This window comes from Ambystoma mexicanum, chromosome 12 (assembly GCF_040938575.1).
Source record: "Ambystoma mexicanum isolate Mex_15411 chromosome 12, UKY_AmexF1_1, whole genome shotgun sequence".
Taxonomy (NCBI): domain Eukaryota; kingdom Metazoa; phylum Chordata; class Amphibia; order Caudata; family Ambystomatidae; genus Ambystoma; species Ambystoma mexicanum.
The window spans coordinates 1064110289-1064133679 of NC_090936.1; the positions used below are offsets into that span (position 1 = coordinate 1064110289).

General features: G+C 46.8%; 1 protein-coding gene across 2 annotated transcripts in view; it reads right to left on the reverse strand.

Annotated features, from left to right (window-relative positions):
• Nucleotides 1-23139, reverse strand: part of COPG2 (COPI coat complex subunit gamma 2) — a 621430-nt gene extending 598291 nt beyond the window's left edge. For both annotated transcript variants that reach the window (XM_069629620.1, XM_069629619.1), the window contains exon 1: nt 22992-23139. In XM_069629620.1, the coding sequence (XP_069485721.1) occupies nt 22992-23028 (37 nt within the window). In that variant the 5' untranslated portion in view covers nt 23029-23139. The remainder of the gene's footprint in view (nt 1-22991) is intronic.
• Between the last annotated feature and the right edge of the window lie 252 nt (nt 23140-23391).

Genomic DNA, 23391 nt, shown 5'->3' on the forward strand with positions numbered 1-23391 from the left:
GTCTTGCAGGCAGAAGGAAACTGAAGACACGCGTACCCAGCGCTCGCACATGCAGGGTGGGTAACTGACTAAGACCCGCCGAGCGCAAGCGAACAGCTGGTGGACGCTGGGCCGGAGCTGGAGCGCGATCGAATGCAGGAGGACTTCAAGCGTGATACATTGAAACAGCGTGGCCAGGGAGTGCACTGATGGCGTTGCGCCCGAGGCGCATAAGCAATAATGTTACACCGGGAGAGGAGCATGTGTAACAGACTCGTAATTGAGCCCGAGGCATGCCTCGGCAAGCCATCCTGTGGAAGATCTATGGAAAATATGAGTTAAAGGCTCCCATTTGAGTGAGACACTGGTATGATTGTGGGACAGCACATTCACGAAAGCCCACTCCATGCAAATGGGATTACAGTGTAAAGCAGCATAAACCACAGTGAAATACTCACCCAATTTAAGTAATTTACATGGAAAGGGCATACAACCAGCGAGCCCAAAGTGCACGCAAACAAGCACACAGAGCCCATGTCGCTGTGGCGCAAGCAGCTGCTTGATGGCTTCGCGGTGACACCCCGCGACGTTCCGAGCTAGCGGCATGGAGGAAAGCGCAGGCCCCCGTTGGGGAGATCCTGGGCAGTGTCGTGTCTGGCGAGGGACAGCTGAGGAGGAGCGGGTGAGCGGACCCGGTTGAGAAACATCAGCGGCGAAGGATGTGGGAGGACATAACCCACTCGTGACTGGTCCCTTGATGCCTACACGGGCCCCTTTGGGCCTGGGTGAGGGAGCAACACATCTGTGACTGTTTTGAGCCCCGGATGGCCTAGTGATTGCGGCCGAGGGGATACTAAGAGATGCTAAGAGTGCGGGGGAAGGGTGAGCGCACCTGAGCACTGGCCACGGAAGGAGCACGACATAGATCGGCGCTACGACACCAAGAGTGCACGGGTATGTGGGTGTGAGCGGAGAGACTAGCGCACATCTGGATTGCTGAGGGTGATTCGTGACCACGCGGACATTTGTGTTGGGGGGTGGGGGAATCACGACAGGCTTCCGCCCAGTCGACATAGCAGGATGTCCTCCAAAGTGGTTAGACCCAGGATCAAGCAGCCCACGATGGAGGCCTATGCCAAGTCGCCCCCTGGCGCGGAGGGGGGCAAAAGTAAGGAGAGCCCCGCGGCAGCAGCGGACACACCGGGTACGATCCAGGAGGTGTTGGCAGCGATTGCTGATCTAAAAGTGGCCTGGGAGACGAAGTTGGGCCTGGCTATGAAAGAGCTGCAGGAGGGCCTAGACCTCAAGATCGGGGCGGTCCAGGAGGAGGTGAACCTGCTGAGACAGGATGTGCGGACGATTGCGGAGTGCACTGGGGCCTTGGAGAAGGAGATGGCCACGACTACGGAGGCGTGCACCGCGCATGCAAAGGAGCTCCATGCCCTCGTGCAACGGGTGGGCATCCTGGAGGACAGAGCGGAGCAAGCAGAGGGGCGCGCCAGGCGCAATAACATCCGCATAGTGGGCCTTCCGGAAGGAATGGAAGGGTCAAACCCCACAGAATACGTGAAAACCTTGCTCTTACAGGAGATAACTGGCGGGGTGCTGACCCAGGGGTTCGCGGTTGAAAGAGCGCACAGGGCCCTGACAAGGAGACCTGCCCCAGGAGCCCCCGCGCGGCCGCTGATCGCAAAGATCCTGAATTATCGGGATGGAGAGAAGATTCTAGAATTTTTCCGGAGAGGAGGCACGATTGATAGGGGGTCAGCAAAGATCACGGCATACCCGGACTATACGCTGCTTGTACAGCGTAGTAGGATGAACTTTGGGTCGGTAAAAAGAAGGCTAAAAGAAGCAGGCCATTATTACATGTTGCTCTACCCAGCCAAGCAGAAGGTGTTTTATAAGAACAGATCCTTTTTCTTTGATACGCCGTCAGAGGCGATGGATTGGCTGGACATGCAAGGCCGACCCTAAGAATCGGATGTCCAGATGGAAGCTGCGGCAGTTAAGTAGCATGTTGCGGCGGCACCCGAGGTGACATAGTCAAGACATTGGGACTTGAATATAGAGTTGTATTATGCTTGTGGGGAGGGAGTCGTGGTATCAGCCGGCTGGTTCCGTTGGACGCACTTCTCCTAACAATAGATAACAGGGAGCTCCTGGGAGGCACCCTTTGACACAATAGTTGTTTACTTAGTTAGGTCACTGTTAGATTGGTGACGCCCCGTGGGGTCCTAGTCCTCGGTCACGAGACAGGACCAGACGCGGGTGGGCCTGAGATCCAAGGATGGAGCTGGGCATTTGTTGGGGTACGGGGGGGGGGGGGTTGGGTTGTGTGTAGTTGGGGAGCAGGGAGGGGGGGAATTGTTGGAAGAGGGAAAGGGGAGAGTCGGAAAATGAACCTTCAAAGGGAGCATTAAAGGGAGTGGTGGGTTGGGAACAGACCGAGTAGATGGCATCGGGTAATCTCCCAATAGTGACCTGGAATGTTCGGGGCCTCAATAGCTATCTGAAACGAAACAAAGTGATGCTGTACTTAAAGAGGGTGAGCATTGACATAGCCCTGCTGCAGGAGACTCATCTCACTGGGGAGAGGCTGGAGGTGGTCAGGAGAAAGTGAGGGGTAATGTTGTGGGGGCTACGTACTCAGCGTACGCTAGAGGGGTTATCACCTGGGTTGCGCCGCATGTGCCGTTTCAGGTGCTTAGCTCGACGGTAGACCCGGAGGGCAGAATGGTGGCGGTAACAGGGCTCTTAGAAAATAGAGAAGTGCATATCATAAATCTGTATGCCCCCAAACACGACACTGCAGCTTATTTTAGGTCTCTTTTACGGCAAACTGGGTCCAATGGCTGAGGGCGCGGTGGTGTGGGGAGGGAACCTTAATTGCACCCTGAATCCTAGAATGGATAGGTCAGTTGACAAAGCGGGGAAAATGGCGCTGGGGACATTGTTGGATGACCTAGGCTTCGAGGATGTGTGGAGAAGGCTGCATCCTGTAGACAGGCAATACTCGCACTACGCAGCGCCACATGACTTGTTCACGAGGCTAGATTATGTGTTTGTAGCAGCTGAGATGGTGAAATGGTAGGAGCGGAATACAAGGCCCGGGTATTATCTGACCACTCGCCTTTGGTGGTGGAGTGGCGACACCAACCCCCCAGATCGCGGATCCCAACATGGAGACTTAGGACTGAGGCACTACAAGACGAAGGGTTCCGGGAGGATCTGAGGGATGCCATCGAGGAATATTTTAACATAAACACGGCAGCGAACGTTCTGTGGGAACGTTGTGGGAAGCGTTTAAGGTGGTGGTGCATGGAGTAACTATCTCCAAATCTAAAGGGCTCCAGGGGGGTATTGAAAAGGAACTTCAGGAAACGGAACGGGAGCTGGAGGGCCTCACACGATATGAGGACACCGCCCGTGCTAATAGAACTAAGATAAAGGATTTACAACTAATCTGCAGTGCACTCTGGGATAGGCTGTGTAGACTAAATTACAAGAAATACACGGCGAGACTACACGCAGGGGGCGACAAGCCGGGCAGATTGCTGGCATGGCTGTATAAGAGTGAGACCCCCCGCCCGGTGATTAATGAGATTAGGGATGAGGGAGGTTGCATCTGCAACACCCAAGAGGGGGTAAACGAGGAGTTCCTCAAGTTTTATAGACATTTGTATGAGGACACAGGGGAGGATATGTGTCAAGACATACTGGACACACTGGAGGACATAGAGCTGCCCTCCCTGGACGACCTAGAACGCGCAGAGTTGGACGCTCCTGTCACCTCGGATGAGCTGGAGGTGGTGATTCAGAATCTGCCCATGTGCAAGGCGCCCGGCACGGTTGCCTAGTGAGTTTTACAAGACATACAGGCAGGCGCTGCTTCAGCCACTGCTTGCCATGTTCAACGAAGCCTATGAGCAGGGGGAACTTCCGTTGTCCCTTCGCGAGGCTGTGATCATCCCACTCTTGAAACCAGGCAAGCCGGCCGTGGAGTGCGGGTCCTACAGACCTTTGTCCATGCTCAACCAGGACAGCAAAATACTTACGGCAGTGCTGGCTAATAGGCTGAAGAGGGTGATCGGTAAGCTGATACACCCAGACCAGACGGGTTATGTCCCGGGCAGGAACATCACTGATAACCATAGGAGGCTACATCAAACTGAGGAGGATTCGGGTGAGTTGGCCATTGTGTCGTTAGACGCGGACAAGGCCTTTGATTCTGTACAGTGGCCTTGGCTGACAGCGGCCCTGAGGGGATACGGAATGGGACCTGGATACATCAGCTGGGTCCAGTTGTTGTACAGCACCCCGATGGCAAGAGTCAAAACAGGGTCCGTAGTCTGAGATGCTTGGCAACTCAGCAGGGGGACCAGACAAGGATGCCCCTGGTCACCCATGTTATACATACTAGCACTAGAGCCGTTGGCAATATACCTGTGGCAACAATATGGGGAGGTGGGTATTAGTACAGTAAGTGGTAGACACCTGGTATCACCATATGCGGATGACATGCTCCTTTATCTGCGTTATCCGGAAGAAAACCTGCAGTACGTGTTGGAGGTGATGGACCGTTACGCCACCCTCTCTGGCATATCAGTGAATCCTACAAAGTCTAGTTTTTTCCCCTTGGGCAGATATAGGAATGTTCCGTTACAGAGGCTGCCTATCCTGCCAATACCACGGCAGATCAAGACATTTAGGTATTTGGGAGTAAATATTTACCACAAGGTCGAGGCGGAACACAAACATAACACAGAGAGGGCAATAGAGGGGGTCAAGAACAGCATGGTGTTTTGGTCCAGATTGCCCCTGACTATGATGGGTAGAGCGGCCTTTCTCAAGATGGTGGTCCTGCCTAGACTCTTGCATTTTTTCGTCAATGTCCCGTTTTTGATTCCCATGAGCCTATTTGTGAAACTTCATAGTCTGTGTAGGGGTTTCGTGTGGGGTAACTCCAGGAATAGGGTGGCCCTGTGGAAGCTCCAGAACCCGTGCGATAAGGGGTGTATAGACCTGCCAAACTTCGAACTCTATTATCTGGCGGGGCAGCTGCTGTATGTGGCCAGGTGGCTTTCGGCGGAAGACTCGGCAGAAGCCAGGCTTTTGCGAGGAGACTCAGGCCCATACTTTTTGAAGGAAGTGGTGTGTTTGCAAAGGGACAAACTGGTGAGCAGGGGGTGGCTACTGAGGCTGGGCTGGGAGGTCTGGCACAGAACATGGAGGATGATGGGGGATTCGGAGCCGTACTCCCAGCAAGCCCCACTGGTGGCGCTGTGCGGGAACGACTCAACTACTTGAGTCGGTCCGAAGATACTGGGAACCGGTAGGCTTGGCCACCCTTCGGGACATATGGCAGGAAGGGGAAGCATTGGACTTTCAGAGGTTGCATGAAGAGACAGGGGTGCATAGAGGCCAATATATAACCTACGCTAGGCTTGTGAAACGGGTCAGAGAGAGATGGCCGGAAACGGTGCTGGCTGAGGACCCTGATGGCTCCCTGGAAGTTATGTATGATGTTTCGGAGGACGGGCACGAAATATCGAGGATATACGAGCTCCTGAGGGCAAGGGCAGGGAAGGAGCTGCTCCAATTGAGACAGAATTGGGAAGAGGAGGTAGGAGGACCCACGACAGACGGGTAATGGGAAAGGGCCAGGAGGTACCATAAAAAGGTGTCACGGAACGCGAGACTCCAACAGCTTCAATTGTATGTTACCCACAGGGCTTATCTGACTCCCGGGAAAATTGCAAGGTTTGGGGGCTCGGGTACGCAGCAATGCCCCAGGTGTGGGGCTGCCACACATGTTCTGGGCTTGCCCGGAGGTGCAAAGATTTTGGGATGAGGTTAAAACGAAACTGGCTGGTGGGGGAGTGGTGTTGGACATGGGATCAGCTTGGTCATGCATGCTCGGGATTTTACCCCGTGATTTAAAGCATGTAAGCAAGATGAAGGATTTAGCTTTTGTCCTGGCCAAGCGCAGGATCACTATGGGCTGGAAAGCGGCCCACAGACCCAGGGTGGAGCTATGGTGGGCGGACCTCCTGAGATGGGCGGAGGCGGAACCTGTAGTTTGGTTTGAAGCGGTCACTAGGGGGGGGGGTGAGGAGGAAGTAGGGCCCCTGCTGGCCTGGCGGCACTTGGTGGCCTCTATGGCAAACCCTCACCAGGGTAATAACGAATCAGAGGACTCGGATGATGAGTGCCTAAGTACTGCGCTACCCGATAATGCTCCTGCAGACGATACGAGAGAACCAGCTCTAGTTTGAGGAGGGGAGGCTGGGGAGTTACACAGTGAAATGTGATGGTTTCGAGATGTTTTTTATGTATTGAACCAGTTGTAATGTGTGGTGTTTGGTTTTGAAAATAAAATAAATTTACAAAAAAAAAAAAAAAAAAAAAAAAAGAAGAAGGATAGTGTTCACCAAAGTCATATCCGCAATAAACTATGAGCCAGATTTACTAAAATGTTTTAACATGGGAAAGTCCCATGGACATTTATTTTGTAGATCAGGTCCTATATCTTCACCAAGTAGAAAAATATAGTCAATAGTTGGGTCAGACTTATCCATGACCCTACTGAAGTTACTGTTCTCTCCTTAGTGACCAAACCACTTACCATTCGCAGCCACATTGGCATTGGCGTCCTATACCATTGTAGGCCCATAGAATTGGTCTGTCTTTGTTTAAAAGGATCCTAAAGGGACATTTCATTAATAAGTCCAATTAATCAGTCACAATCTTCAATGGTTATGAGGGATCTTCGTGTTAAAATCACGCAAAACACTATGGCAGTCTTTCCCCCGTCAATTTAATGGGCGCAGTAATGTGCCCACACCTTTAGGTTCCAGTGGGGCAGCTTTCTGATGTTGCATGATTCTTAATTACTGCCTCTCCACTGAAATGCAGGCTTGTTACCCAGAAGTCCTCGAAGCCTGCCTGTCAAATAAATGCAACATAGTGTGCCCTTTGCCCGGTTACAGGGTTCAAAGTTGTTGGGAGACATTTAGCTCCTGCTTGTAGCCTAGAAGAGTTTAGTTATCTTGACATCAACAGCTACCAGGAGCCAATTGTTGCCATACAAACAGTTTGGGCATTAAGACTGTGTATTTTGAAATGTGTATCAAGGAGCACCTAGAAGACATTTTAAAGCATACCGAGCTGTACCCTACGTACCACACGCCAGCCTAGCTCTCTTTATTTTCTGGGCCTATACCACTCTCCTATGTGGGTGAGAGTTGTAATATCAGGTGCGCATTTGCTAGAGCCGCCCAGCCATTGCTGACCGACCAGAGGAATACCCCATTCCCTGCCCCTCCTCCTCCTTCAGGTATCTTGTTTGTTGGTGGTTTATTTTTGTCAAAACCAACGATTAAAAAAGAAATGTATGCAAACCGGCTCTTTTTTTGTAAATGTTACATATTCTTTATAGTAATCATTTTTCATCCCGGGAGGATAGCTTAACGGCAACGTGCGCGCTTTGGAAGCAAGACGACACAAAGCAACAGGTTCGATCCCTGGGTCCGCGCTTAGAAACCTCTGGGTGTTTAAGCGCGTTATGAATACGCAACTAAGATTAACAAAAAGAATTATGCAACTAAAAAAACAAACAATTCCTCTAACAGCGCCTCGATGCCTGCGGGCTGTGTGAGCGCTTTAATGCAAATAAATAAAATAAATAAACATACATTTTAGTCATAACAAGAATGTTGTGCTTTCTAACAAGGAACATAATCAAGACATAGAATAGCTATATACTTTATTTTTCTGTTAGAAGTTTAACATTCAAAGATGGGAAGTCTGGTACACTCCTGGTGTATTCTTTTGAAATACCCTTTAGGAAATGGGCAAATAACAATGAGGGTTCCTAGTTCCACTGCATAACATCAAAAGGACATTCACAAAATATGAATCACAGATATTTGACAAACATGTCTTATTAAGGGGTTGCATGCTTAAATAATGCACACTGGGCTTGGGCGGATTTCATATTCCATAACACTCAGCCCAAAACTACATTCATTCTAACAGCCTCAGGATGTACGTATTAGCTCCTTGTTCGCCAGAAGTAGCTCTTGCTTACTGGATGATGTCCGATACCCAGGAGCTGCTTTTAGTGCCCGTTCACCACAGGTTTATTTCGATCCCTGCAGAAACTTGACGGAAGTTGAATGAAGACAGACAGCGCTATGGCAGAGCAGCCTTCGTTGCAGTCACCTTACCATAAAAAAGGTATGCACCTGGGTAGACTATTCTCTCAAGGGATGTTTATAAAGTCCCCATAAATGTCCACAGCATCGCACAAAGTCTCCAATTCTATTTTGTTAGTTAAATCATGTTGTTAATTTACTGGAGCTCTCTGGTACTGGCCACAAAGTGCCACTAACGACTCAAAAATCCAAAGCACATTCACGGGTCTGGAGACTACATCCAATCTTACCAGACGGTAACTGGAATTTAAAATATCCAATACAATACAGCAGGGGGCCAGACAGAAAACTCAGTCCCATTCCGCAATATAACAGAAGCAAGCACCTTTTGGACGTTCTGTGCAATCAATGATGCTTTCCATCAGGCTCGTCTGAGGAAACAAAAGGACTGTCAGAAAGCATGCCAAGGCTCGGAGTAAGAACACCAAAAACAAACGCTCTCCTGGCCAACTACCAACTTTTACAATCAGGCCTAGAATTTGAGGTAGAAAGTATATGGCAAGCGTTCCCAACTTGCCCTAAATAAACTTGCCATTTCGTAGCTTAAATTGGCAACAGTCGATTATTTATGTTTTAAAGACCCAGCTGATTTCACTGTGCTGATCACCGTTGTCCCTTTATCTTCTTACAATGTTGAATCTTGTGGTGATGTGAAATTATCAGATACCGCCTCTCGCAATCCTTTTGCAGAGCTGCTGTTCTAACAAAAAGGAATGCGCGCGGGTTTTTGCAGATACTGAATATGCACTACTGCAGTACTCTTTCAAAAGCAGAAAGAAAGCTTGTAAGATCACTGCCAGACATTCCAAATGCACTTGATACAGTAGGCTTTTGATATACTGAAAAAGGTTTGCTGAGAGTGAATAAGCTTTGCATATAACATTGAAAAACTTTGTGGAAAATGTGGTTGCACAATTGTTTGCCATGTTTGGTGATGAGAAATTGGGCACAAGTCCCTGGCTTCATTCTCTCAACAAGCATTTAGTGGGTTTCTAAGTGATTAAAACTTAAAAGTGATTTACCCAAAATGATAACACATGGTTAAATGGACAAACCAAAAGAATGATTTGACCAAGATCACACACCTTGTTCGAGCTGAAAGACTGATAATTGACCTATTAAATCAGGGGTAAAAATGTCAAGTTGCAAGCTAAAGAGTGGCCAAAAAGTGTCCTCACCCCCCTCCATTTTCCACATTCACACAACGTCTTACTCACCAGAAGGCAATTGCCACTAGCCAGTGACTGGTGGCGAGTGCAAATTCAGTAGCCTGCACTAGATCACATCTAGGAGAGGGTTGGCCACAGAGCTGGGGCATTCCCTACCTGAAGAAATTTCCAGTGCTTTTGGGAGGGGTGGGGTGGCGGGTTACTTGAGTTTTTTTTAATATAGCTCTTTCTCTCATCATAAAGCTGGTTTCTGAGGGCTCCACCAGTTTCGCCAGTTAATGAAAGAGGAAGTAATGAGAGAGACTGCTTTGCTCTGTATTTTTGGCCTAGGACTTGACAAGGAACACACAATTTGGGATGAAAGTTCAACTCAGCTTTGGTGGGAATATTTCTGACCTGTAAACAAGGGTCCCTGCAGTGAGTACATTAAGCTGCCTTGCTCTTATTGGAACCTGCTACCCACCGTTGCTTATGGTTCTGCAGCAAGTACGTTGAATGCCTGTGGTGTACACGCATGATTAAGAGATACATCAAAAGCTTTGAATTAATCAGAACCAATGGGAATCCCAGGGTAACATTTCATATATAATGTGCCACTAGGGGGACCAACCATAACAAAACCCCTACCAGCAAATGTATCTTTCCAGGTCATGCCCCTCAACACAGGAGGACAACCACAAGACTGGTTCGGGGAAAAAGCAGCCACAGACCTGTTCTGCAGGAGTGTACCCAAATTTGAGCCCATTTCTTGGGTGTCTAGTCAAATGGTGGACAGACAAATGGTCGAATTTGTTTTATTATTTATATATATATTTTTTAGGTTTTCGTTTAGGGAAAAAAAAGAAGGGGTTGGGGAAAAAACTAAAAAAAATGTGAAAAAAAAAAATTATAAATTCAATCATTTGACCTGTCGACCTTTTGGTGTCGACCATTTGTCCTGTCGACCATTTAGATTCGACCAATTGACCTACAACCCATTTCTTGCTGTGCCTAATGATTAAAAGAATGACTTGATGGGTGCAAGAGAAACGTGTCTACACACTATTAATCATCAACGAATAATCAGGAGCTACTGAATGATTGGCAAGTACACAGGGCATTAGATCTCAACTATACCTTTTTGCTCATGGAAGGTAAAGGTAAATAGGCATGTGTTGGTGGCACCAGTTGAGGAGTCAAAAGTTGCTCCTGGTATCAAGCGAACCAAGATAAGCTAAGGTAAAAGCAAGAGGTGTTTTGAAAACATTTGAAGGAGCGCTTTGTGGACTGAACGTGTAAACGTTCCAACGTGCGTGCATTTTCTCCGTTTCCCTGCAGCACTGCGAGCTCTGCTCTTGCTGCTCCCCCTGCTTCCTGGAGGAGGCGGGGACTCCTGCGCACACGTGACGCATCACGTGACTGGTGCCGGCCCAACCACCCTTGCGGCGTTAAGTCCTGGAGGCAGTAAGGGCTGGAGCCGCTGTTGTGCTGTTTGGCTGTGACCTGTGAGTAATCTGAACTTGGATCTCGTTGCATAATACATTCCAAGCACTTTATTAGCTCTAAGGGTCTGGGGTGGAGAGTCGGACTCTGGCAGCTCCACAAGCTGTCGGGCGTTCCCTACCCTGAGACTGAGCGCTCCTCTTGGTTCCTCTGACAATTGTGGCTTTTGCTAAAATTAATATTTTTTGATTACGTATGGACTAAGATCATTTCATCCTTAGTTCACAATACATCTGTTTTTACTATTTTGTTTTGGGGTGGGGGGGCTGCATAGATCCAATTCTTTCTGTATTTTTATTCTAAGAGTGTTTTTGGGACAATTGTTATTTTTTTTTTTGGCTGAGGTTGCCTTGGTTTTCAGTGCAACATTTATTAGATTGCTGTGTTCATATTTTTATCGACTGTGGTGTATAAAATAGGTATCATTGCAATTTCGGTTTACTTTTAGCTTAACCCTCTACTGTTATATTCTTAAGTCCCCTGTTTTTTACTACTGGGTTCTGGTTCTCTCCGAATGACACGCAAGGGACTGCGAAGTCAGACAGCTATGGAGGCCTCACTGGCCTCGACTCCGTCTGCTACTGGTAATTTACCCTCTGTTTCATCAGTTACTACTCCGTTAGATGTTCCCTCCCCGGCTATAATGGGGAATTTACAGCATGCTCCAGCAGATGCCCCTTATAACCCTTTACTCCTTAAAACCCTAGCCCAGGCTCAAATTCATGTCAGCGATAGGTCTGAGGTACTCAATGCTATGGGTATTTTACCCCGCAATGCAGTCTACAATAGCTGCATCTTTCATGGAACTCATGATATCTCGATAGACACACAGGAAGAACGCCTAGCAGCTACCTTAGCCTCTAATCTTGCGAAAGGGGCTACCCCTCAAAAGGATAAGGGCCATTTGGATTACTCCAATAACAATATGGTCAATTCTGTTCTCTCAACATCTGCCAACTCCCACTCCAGGATGCCTATCTTATCTGTTAGGGCGGCTGACTCTGTAGCTACTGCCTCTGCATTACCAATGATAACGGTTAATGGGAACACTGCTCTTCCTTCCACTGAACCTCCACTCGAGGTTAACTCTGCAATTAGGGCCATTAATCATACTTCGACTATCCCTGTTAATCTGTCTACTAATGTGGCTGGTATTCCATACACGCCTATAGGGAAATCGATACCTACCTTGTTCAAAACTCCATTTAATAAATCCCATAATCCCACCCTCAAAACAAAATCCAATCTGGGTACCCAAGGGAAACCAATTCAAGGGAAAAACATTTCACACTTCTTTGGAAAGAGGTCCACATCTAGTACCCTTGTTAAATCTTTACACTCACTTCCTACAGTGTCTTCATTAGATCATACTAACCTAGTTGATGTAGTTAAGAAATTGGAGATTGAAGATCCTTCAGCTCAGGATATTGACGACATCAGCATTATAGAATGTGCAGACAAGGCAATTGCTGATAGTCACCTGGGCCCCAATTGCAATAATACTAATAATGTCACCCAGCAAATTTGTGATGATTCCTTTGCAGGCTCTCCTTCTGATCTCATCAACTTTATTGATGAGTACACAGAGAAACAAAATTGGTTGAAAGAAAGGGGTTTACTCCCAGACTCAAAAAAGGATCAGGGTAGCGAATCTATCTTACATCACACTCTTAAGGAGGCAGATGAAAGAATTAAACTTTCCCAACCCACTATTTCGGCTCTGAATATGGTTCTGAGTTCCTTTGTGAGTCTGTATGACAATATATGGTTTGAGGTCAGATCTCACTCTCTCCTCTTATCTGAAATTTATTCTAGGTTAGAGGGCCTTGACAGATTTGAAGAGCTAGTTAAAATTATAAAGGAAGAACATCCACTTTTGTCTACACACGGTCCTGACCCTATTCCTCTTAATCAACTACCCTCTGAAGCCAATACCGTACATAAAGGACTTACCGTGATCACGCCAAGTATGCAAGAGGTAGTTTTAGTTAAGGGCCAGAGTCCTATGGTCCCTCAAGGCCCAGTTTTGAATTCTTGTAGCCAACCCGCTAAGATGTCGATAACTACCTCCGAGGGTCTGCGAAAGTTCACTGGATCGAAGCCAGTACTAACTACCCCTCACACCAAACTTACGATGGTATCAATGGAGGAGAAAGTCCAAGAGGAAGCGGCTGGTCCGCTTCCTAATTCTATTGTTCAAGGTCTTCCCCTTATGGGAGGGTCTTTAGAATTGGCAGATCTCTCCAAGAGTCCCCCTATCGCCTCTTCTCTGGAGTTCATATATATTTCGACTTCAGAGAATTCATCTATTTCCATTGAACCCATCAAAGAAATCCTACATCAAAAAGTTGTGCCCTGTATAGGAAGGAAAAGGAAAATCACTCAGCAAATGCAGAAAACTAAAAATCAGAAAAACGTGAAACATTTAAATTCTTATACGAACCAATTTTTTAAAAATCTCTTCTTGGCGAATACTGTGGCTTCCTCATCTACTACTCTCGTTCCGAAGGGGACTGGGAATCATGCTGATTCAGTGGCTTCTCGGACCCCTATTCCTATTACGGTGGCTACTGCAGCCACAGCTGACCTACTTCCCACTACAGCAGTTCTATCTCCCTTACCGGATGGTGTGGTTGATGGTCTCTCGACTAACAACATTCCTTCCCTAGTAGTGGGACCCTATATCGAGGGGGTTGTGGACTCTGCGGCTTCTGGTACCCTGACAACAACTCCAACTTTACCAAAGCCGACCTCCGTTAATGCCTCGACTGTGCTTACTACTAATGCTATTGTTAAAGCAAACGATTCCTCCTCTGATGCAGTATCCCCCACTATCTTATCTAACTGTATATCAGGGTCAGTTCAGAGTCACTCAGAGATTACTCGGCCAATGACTACAGCAAACTTGGTTAACATTGATATGGTCAAACACCTTTTCCGGGAGATACTGGCTCCTAAAACTGTATGTGGGGCAGTGCCTAAATCTAATTTATGCCTGTCCCTAGATGGGGCTTCTTCTACCCCGCCCCTACCTCTGGAGCCAACGCTCACTGCTGTCACTGAGGGTCTCCCTGTGAGTATTGAGCTTATAACGAGGGACGGGGATATGGGAGCTCTACTAGAGAGGGGTTCTTCTGCCCCTCTCCTTTCTAATCCAGCTTTTCCAAGTCTGCCTATTGCCGCCCCGATTATGGACCGTGAAGGTGCCCCCTCTGGGCTCGATTCTGTTCGCTACAATACTTCTCTCAATTTTTGTGAAAGATTTCCTGTGGGTCCAAATGTTATTCAAAATAGGACTATACTAAGAGGTGCTAGGGGTCCCGACTTGGCGGTTGATTTTTTATCTCAGTTTACTAAAAAGATCTCTGACTCCCTTCCTAATATGTCAGAATCAAAAGTTCCTCGGGATATTATACAACTTACCAGCCTCTGGGGCCAAGATACGCCAATCTGCTTAAACCGTGGTAATATTTTAAAAATCTTCCATCAACTTCCCTCGCTCTCACTCATCTCTAGCTATGACTTGGCTAGCATTATCTTCCCCATTCATGATCGGGTAGATGTAAGTAATATCATTCTTAAATCAAGAGTGGTTTTGGATTTGATCATGGGACATAAGGAAGGGTTAAAGCAACTTGGCTTTGAAGCAAATTTACTGAAATCCACTCAGCTCTCCAGTAACAATGGAGGGGATGCAAAATATAGGGATAATCTCACTATGGTATATCATCCGGAAAGAACCCCACAGCCCCATGGGAGGCAATTTATGCCCAAATCAAATGGACACTTTCGCAATTGGGCACAGGTCACTGCAGGTCTGTGGAAATGAGTACCTCCTGATTAATCCAGAACTATCCCCAGATGCTCTTCCTGTGAATAGCTTTGGGTTTCTCTCCTGGAATTCTAGAGGTAACTCTCACCTCTTTACGAACTTAGACACTGTTACTTTGATTAGGGCTTCGCATTGTTTCTTTCTCCAAGAAACCTGGATGCTCTCAACTCCCATTTTAGATGGGTTTAATATCTTTTCTCAAAATGCTAGACCCAGCCTGGGAGGGAGGCCATCGGGGGGTCTTCTCATGGGATTAAGAACTTCTTTGGGTTATAGGACTAAGGTGCTTTTGGATACGCCTTTTGGTATCCTGGCCCTGGAGGTGTTCTCTCTTGATCTTACGGTTATTCTACTTCTGGTTAATGTATACTGGCACAAGGGAATCTCTCCTCTTGAGCCGTTTTTGCAAAAGTTAACGGATATGCTTCTTTCTTGGAGATCTGTGCATCCCAGGGGTAAACTGATCCTGGCAGGTGATCTTAATTTGGATTGTTCTATTTCTTCCGAATCCAAATATGACGACTTGGGACTAGCGATGGAGGACGACTCCCGCCTAGGCATGAAATTCGCACGTGGTCGTTGTTGGAATTTCGCCATGGATTCAGTGGGTCTTACTTGTCTCAATGGTTATTACGACGCTACCAATTTATCTCGACCCACATGGCGTAGATCTTCATTAATATCTACCTTAGACTACGTGTTTGTAGATCACTCTCTCACTCCTTTCTCGTCTAATGTCGAGGTTTCTTTCAATTCATGGAGTGACCATGGTATTCTCCGGGTCTCATTTCTTTGTCTCCTTCCGACTAAGTCTTTGCCCGCGGGGGGACCTACCCATCTCCAAACTGTGGGACAAGGGACAGGGGTTCGTTGGACTCCTCTCAATATCAGCCTACTGAATCGTAAACTGATCTCTTCTTTTAACCATACCTCTTTTTGTTGGAAATTGGCAGTTTTCAATACAGTTCATTTCGATAGCTTTCTCACTGCTCTACAGCGTAGTATTCACGGCCAGCTTAGGAAAGGTGTTACTAAAATATCTCACCTTCATAGATTTGACCAAGAATTGGCTAATGTAAAGGGTCTCACTAAGAAACTCATTAGAGATGTACAAGCCCTAGATATGGAATGGGCCGGCAAAAATATAAAAATTAAAACCATCCGCCAAAAATATAAAAACTATTGTAAGTCTAGAAAAGCTTCTATGCTACAAAATGATGCAGACCATATGCTTGCAGTGCTTATAAAATGAGATCTGAGGGCATTTTGGGTTACAGTATCTAGCTTAGATAATGCGGCGGTCGCCGACCAGCTAAATGCCATCCCTGAGGTTCAATGGGTTGAGCACTACACTAAACTCTTTGACATTGGGGGTGAGAGATCAGTTTCCTGTCTTCTGGGGAACAACCCCTCTAAGGACTTATGGAAGCCTCCGACTGACTCCGAGACAATACTAGGACTCATCTCCAAAGCCAAGAAATCTAGGGCTCCTGGGCCTAACGGCCTTACTAACAACACATTCAAAGCTGAGCCAGATCTCTGGGCTAACCTCCTCTCTTTGCTCTTTGAAGATGTCGTTAACTCCAGGAAGGTACCCACTAGTTGGCAAACTGCTCACATTGTTCCAATTTTCAAAAGAGGCCTGCGTAACGAGGTCAAAAATTATAGACCTATCTCGCTTATTGATGCGGATTGTAAGCTTTTTGCCTCTCTGTTGCTCTCGCACCTTAATGTTTGGATCAGGGAAAATCATATTCTCCCCAAACAACAAACAGGCTTTAGGGCAGGCCACTCAACTAATCTCAATGGTCTTATTCTCAGCGCCCTACAGACCTCTTCCTGGGGTAAATATGATGGTTCTCTCTATGTTGCATCTATTGACCTGTCAAATGCTTTTGACCTGGTTATCAGGTCAAGACTATGGGAAAAACTAACCAAATGGGGCATTCCGGCAGGGCTTTTAACTCTTATCATGGCCATGTATGAAAATTCAGGGGTCCACATCAGGCTCGACTTGGCAGGAACCCTTTCCAGAAGGATTAGGACACGTATTGGGGTGAGACAAGGTTGCTCGTTAGCTCCCTGTCTCTTTATCCTTTATATGGCTGATGTTGATGACTTCCTGAGAAATGCAGGCATGGTGAGTGCTAAACTAGGGGATCTGAGGCTCTCATGGTTGACTTATGCTGACGACTTTCTTCTTTTTGATAAAACTAAAGTGGGCCTGCAGAGGCTCATATGCAAATTTGAAGAATACGGTATTCTTAATGGCCTTAAGATTAACCCGAGCAAAACCCGTACTATGGTCTTTTCAAAGGGGAGAATGGGGAATAACAAAGTATGGAAAATAGGTGGCGAAAATATAATTAGAGCAAATAAAATCGTCTATCTTGGTTATTTGATTTTGGCTAGACCCTCGGCGATCGAACTTAGACGATTTCTCAGACACAAATTGCTCCCTCTCATCTCCCAATCCCTCAGACTAGACAATAAATATGGTATGTTCTCCCTTAAGCCTGTAGTAGATTTTTTTAAGGGTAAGGTTACTCCAAAACTTTTGTATGGAATGGAATTCCACTACTCGGCACTTTTGATTTTCTGGGACTCTCTTGAGGGTATCTATTGGAGGAAAATTCTAAAACTGCCAAATTCCATTCCAATAGTGGCTATTAGGTATGAATTAGGGTTAGTCTCATTTCGAGCCAGGATTCTCTGGAGGATTCTCTCACTTTTCTCAGCTTTGCTTTCTCCTAAACCTGACACTCTTTATGCTGATGTGGGCCACATGATTTCTTCTCAGGGACATTTAGTCCAGAATCTATATCTCAACGCTTTTAGTGATCTCTGTGACAAGACCCTGTTGGATATTTCCTCCGATAGGGACACCCTATTAACGAATCCGAATAAGGTCAAGGAGTGTCTCTTTTGTCACGACTGGAGTAACACTATTGAAAAATTACATTCGTACCCCTCTCTGAGAGATTTACTATTTGATCATAAGAAAAGAGGCCGGTTGTCTTTTATTTTGAACCAATTCCCCAACAGATATTATCGCTCCCTTCTCATTAAACTCAGATGGAATCTCCTCCCCACTCGGGAAGTTTTACATAAAAGGAAGGAGTTCTCTGATTTAGATCCTAGTTGCCGTTTCTGTAAAACTTTGGGGGTGATTGAAACCGCTCGGCATCTCTTTTTAGACTGCACTGCTTCGACAGCTTTAAAATAGAATATCCAGGGTGCACTGGGGGACAAGTTCTCATTGGAAAAAGAAATCCTATGTGGAGTCCCCCAAGGGGCAAGCATGTCACCACTGCTGTTTAACATCTACCTGAGGTACCTATGCCTAGTTCTTGACCATATCAACACCTATTTCACCAACTACGCTGATGATACGCAGCTGGTATTTGAGCTAAGTGGCGATTATCAAAAGGACAGTGAGCATCTCAACATGATCTATAGCTACGTAGAGCAATGGATGGACTCCAATTGGATGTGCCTCAATGGGAAAAAAACGGAGCTCATGATCTTTGGCTCATCACACGCCCGAGCTAAGCTACCCACATCCTACGCATCCTTTCAGATCAAAGACACACCCATTCCAGTATTAGGCAAAGTCAAAACTCTCGGTATGCTGCTTGAAGCATCTCTAGGGGCAGAGACCCAAGCACAATACGTTAAGAAAAACTGTGCCTACCACCTCCGCCTAATAAAAGCTATCAGACCCTTCATATCAGAAGACAATTGCGCGACCATAGCTAGAGCTACCATCTTATCACGACTCGACTATGGCAATGCCCTACTCCTGGGTGCCTCCAAACGGTGCATACAAAGCTACCAGGTTGTACAGAACAACGCAGTAAGAACCGTCAAACTTAAATCTAGGACAGAGCATATCAGCGACTCCAGAAGGGAGCTACACTGGCTCAAAATCGAAGATAGGGTGCACTTTAAGACCCTAACCATTGTTCATAAGTGCATTCACGGAAAGTCACCAACATACCTAAAAACGAGGATCAGTTCATACGTCCCAAACAGAACATTGAGATCATCCCTACTCGGCAAAATTGCTATAGCCCCACATAAACTTAAAAGCGGCCTAGGCAGAGCCTTTCCGACCCTTGCAGCCAACCTGTGGAAGAATCTCCCGGACCACCTAAGAATAGAGCCTAACTACACCCGTTTCCGCAAATCTCTAAAAACCCACATCTTCAAATAAACTCTACATGTTCAAACCCCAGCCGGAATAATCTCTGTATTTCCCTCCCGTCTCAGATGTACGTCTTACTGTTTGTCTGTCTATAATGTTCCTATCTCTGCGCACCGAGGCTCGCGAGCTACCGGCGCACTACAAATATTAAATAAATAAAAAATAAATAAATAAATAAAAGGGACAAATATCTAGGTCGTTTTAATGTAATGGGGCAAATGGGGGAGACCCATTTGATCTGGTCTCAGTGTCTCACTATTTCAAACATTAAGGATGGACTTGCTGTGGCTGGATTTATCAAAGCTTTAGATTTATACGCCCCGCTGTTATGATTATGCTTGTTATGACTATGCTTGACTCTATGAAATTTCTCTTTATTCTCTGCAGGTTTATTTTCTATTTTAGAATTTTGTAAATTTTAAATTTTATTGTCGGTATATTCTTTAATGCTGCACTGTACTCTGCACTGAACTTTTCAAATCTAAACTTAAATTTGTCCCTTATTCTCTGGAAATTTTAACTGGAAATTGGATCTATGTTTTAACGCTTGTTTGTATAATTGAAATTTAAATTTAATGAATGTTTTTCTACCTTTTAAAGACAATTTTTTGTAAAGGTTTCTTGTAAACCATATACAATAAAAAAATAAAAGCAAGAGGTAACCAACTCCCAGCAATTTCAATGCCTGAACAAACTGTTCAGTGCTCTCCATCCAAACAGGAAACTGCGCTGAAATGTGGTGGACCAATCAGATGTATTTAATGCATCACCATTCTGCTGGTCAGCAGAGTGCATGTAAGATTGTTATACACTAGGTCTTCAAGAGAGCATGCGCTCTCTAGCCAGACCTAATGACATGGTCCTTTGACAGGGGTCTGTAACCTTTGGCACGCCAGGTGTTTTGTACTACAACTCCCATCAGCCTTAGCCACCAAAGTCACTGGATAAGGGTCATGGGAGTTGTAGTCCAAAACAATTGGAGATATGATATGGCATTTATAACCCGCCTGTACACAAGTGTTTCTAGGCGCCATAAGACAAGGGAGGACAAGATAAACGATCCTACTAGGCCTTGTGTCATTCGCATCATCCAAATGTGACACAGAAGTGCAAGAGGAAGGAGAGGGGATCGGGGGGGCTGCAAGGGAGAGGAAAGGGGGACATGCAAATAGGGCAGCATGGCTCCGAGTAAGTGCAGCGCAGCGCAGATCTAGGTAAGTGCAGGAGGGCTGTAGGGGTTACATTTACAGGCCCCAAGTGCACTTTCATCCAGGAGGCAGTCCAAGGAAGACTGGTCCTGGAGGAGTCTGGCGCCCATTATAATCTGGGGGATCCAAGCAACCAGTCAGAGCAGGAGACAGGTAAGTTATCAATGGAGCGAGAGAGAGAAGGCAGAGGAGGAAAAAAAAAAGGAAAAAAAATAAAAAGGAGGGTCTTGAGCTGCTTCCAGAACTTCAGGTGGTCCAGCTCCAGTCTGAGAGGGGCAGGGAGGCTGTTCCAGAGGAAGGCACCTGCAGAGGAGAGACATCTACCCCGACTCTCTGCCTGGAGAAGCATCTGACCCTCAGAGTTGGAGGTAGCTGAGTAAAGGGCTCTAGAAGGAAAGTATTTCAGAAAAGAGTTGAATGGTGCGTGGTCCCCAGAGCCACAAAGAATTGTGGACAATGCAGAGGGTCTTGAACTTGATCCTTGCAGCCACCGGGAGCCAGTGGAGAGATTTCAGCGCCAGAGAGATATGGTCCCTGGGCTTGAGGCCAACGATAAGTCTTGCAGTCCTGTTCTGGATTAGTTGCAGGGGGGCAAAGAGAAGAAGTAGGCAGATTGAGAAAGAGGCTGTTGCAGTAGTCCAGCCTGGAGAGAACCAGGGCTCTGGAGACAGTGAGCTTCTGGGGGGAAATGAGGAAAGGTAGAAAACCTCAGAGGAGGTGCAGCTGGAAGTGGGCCTTTTTTGGCAAGGTCCACGATGTGAGAAGGAGAGGGTGGAGTCGAAGATGATGCCATGGTTTTTTGCCTCACAGTAAGACGAGGGTAGAAGGCCCAAGGAGGGTGGCCAGAGTGAGAGAGGGAAAGCAGGAGCAGGGATCTCAATGAGAAGGATCTCCATCTTACTGGCAGTAAGGCAGAGATCGATGGAGGCGCACTAATCCTGAATCGCGGATAGACAGTCTGGAATGAGGGAGGGAGGCAGGAGGCGGAGGCAAGCCTGAAATATAGCCGAGTGTCATCCGCATAACACTGAAAGTTAGAAGAGAAGGTGGAGATCAGGTAGCCCAAAGGGGGCCAGATAGACATTGAAGAATCGGGGTGAATGAAAAGAGCCCTGGGGGACACCACATGTGGCTAGAGAGGTGGTGGAGAGAAAGGGCCCAAGTTGGACCCAGGGAGGACGGTCCAGGAGGAAGGAGGTCAGCCACAGCAGGGCCTAATCCGTGATGCCCATGTTCACACAGAGTCTGTCGATCAGGGTGGCGTGATTGACCGTGTCGGAAGTACAGGTTGCAGACCCCTGCCCTAGTAATTTCCTGGCAGGACCTTGAAATGGACAGGTTGCAGTGTTACAATTATGTTTGTGAAATATTCTGAAGAAATGCAACATTTGTGCCAATGCATTTAACTTTCTCCTGAGGTCATATTCACTATGGTTAAAATTACAACATACATACATTTGCAGAATTAGCAATTGATAAATTAATTCTAGACAGTGGGCCAGCCTGGAAGGGGAACCGATGAGGAGCAGTTTGAGGTGGTGGGGTTGGGAGATACTGAGGAACAGACCAAGCTTCGTGGCTCCTGACACTTCAGCAGCAACGCAAGTGAGATGGTCAGCAGTGCTATACATAAAAAGCTACAAAGTGAACTGGCAAGCATTTTCCAACAATCTATTTTGGCAATATATGTTCAACTTACAAAAAACGACTAGGTAGCATTACATGTGAGTTTTGTACAGCATAATCATTCCACTTTTCAACCCCGATGAAAATCCGACATTCAAATCCACGTTAAAGTATACACATCCCAATGCCACTATCTCCATGCCTAAAGACATCAAGTTGGCCGAGGTCACAGGTGTGGGGCTAATCCAACGCAATGCTTTTCTTTGCATGTTATGGCCTGTAGTTTTGTTTCTTCCAATTTACGCATCCAAATGTAAAAAGAGAAAACATGATGTGAAAGGCTGCTCACAGGAGGCCTGATAATATCCCATATAAATCCAGTATTTTGGTACAAGGGACTTTTTCTACATCACATCATTAATTCACAAGTCAGCATCACATCAGTCAACCTCCCTTTGTAGTTGCAGGTATTGTGCGAACCTATTACAGAAGATGCAAATTAAACATCCATCCCAGTTGCCAACCTCTTTCCGCAGCATGAATGACAACACAACCCACTACATTCATAAATCGCTAGTCCAGTCCGGATTTTAGCTTTGCACTCAAACACATAGCCCTATGTTTATAATGGGGAAATCCATGACTACACGTCCCAGCATGCAAAGTTAAAACCAGGGTTAGACTGTGCACTACAATCTACCGAAAGTAATGGATAATGTTGGCATGTATACCGCCACAACCATGGCACCCTTCCCTAGCTCTGTGCCTTTAGACTACCTAAGTGGCCGACGCAGCCTTGAGATCTGTAGCCCCAGATCTCTCAAGTTGTTCCATAGCAACAGCGAGAATATATCCTATTACTTTTAATTCTGTGACTTGTGATGCTCCATTTAAAATGTAAAAAGAACTACAATTCCCAGGATGGACAAACACACACACCTTGGTTAAGTGCAAACGCGTGACATGGAATAAACTTGGGAGATCTACATTCAGCATCTTCCTACCACACGTGTGGCCACGACTCTCCTCACACTGACTCGACACATCTACATTAAGCATTCCGCTGCTTCCCTCGTGTGGTCTGGGGACCTCCAATACCACTTCTCGTGGTACGAGAAACGTCCGATTTCCCCCTCGCCTGTCTTCCTGCCCACACCGGGAAGGAAATCACGCGAGGCCGAGGCTTCAGGGCCTGTGGGAGCCTACCTCCCCAAGATTCTCATCCCCGTGCTCTACCTCCCTTCCCTTCGTTCCTCCACCACCCCTCACCGGACTCCTCGTCCTTCTTGTCGAACTTCTTGATCATAGCTGAAGGCGCTGAGGGGAGCAGAGGGCCACTACACTGGATCTAGCTCAGCAGAGGCCGCCTGTCAGTCACCAACACGCCACGCCCAGCACGGGGAAAGAGCCACGCCCACTACAGCAAAGCCCTGCCTTCCCTCCAAGCGTTTTCATAGCAAGAGGTAGTAAATTAGCTCTGTAAGGGGCTCGGCCACGCGGTGACTGACGTCTTGCTAACAGTCATCAGTCGCCGAACGGACACGTGCCTACTAAACTCTGGCCACGCCTTTAACCGGTACGCTTCAGCACCTCAGCTGATTCAAACCCCGATGTTGACACGAGGACACGCCCTTTCGCAAGGCAACGCCCCGCCTCTTTTCTAATTTAC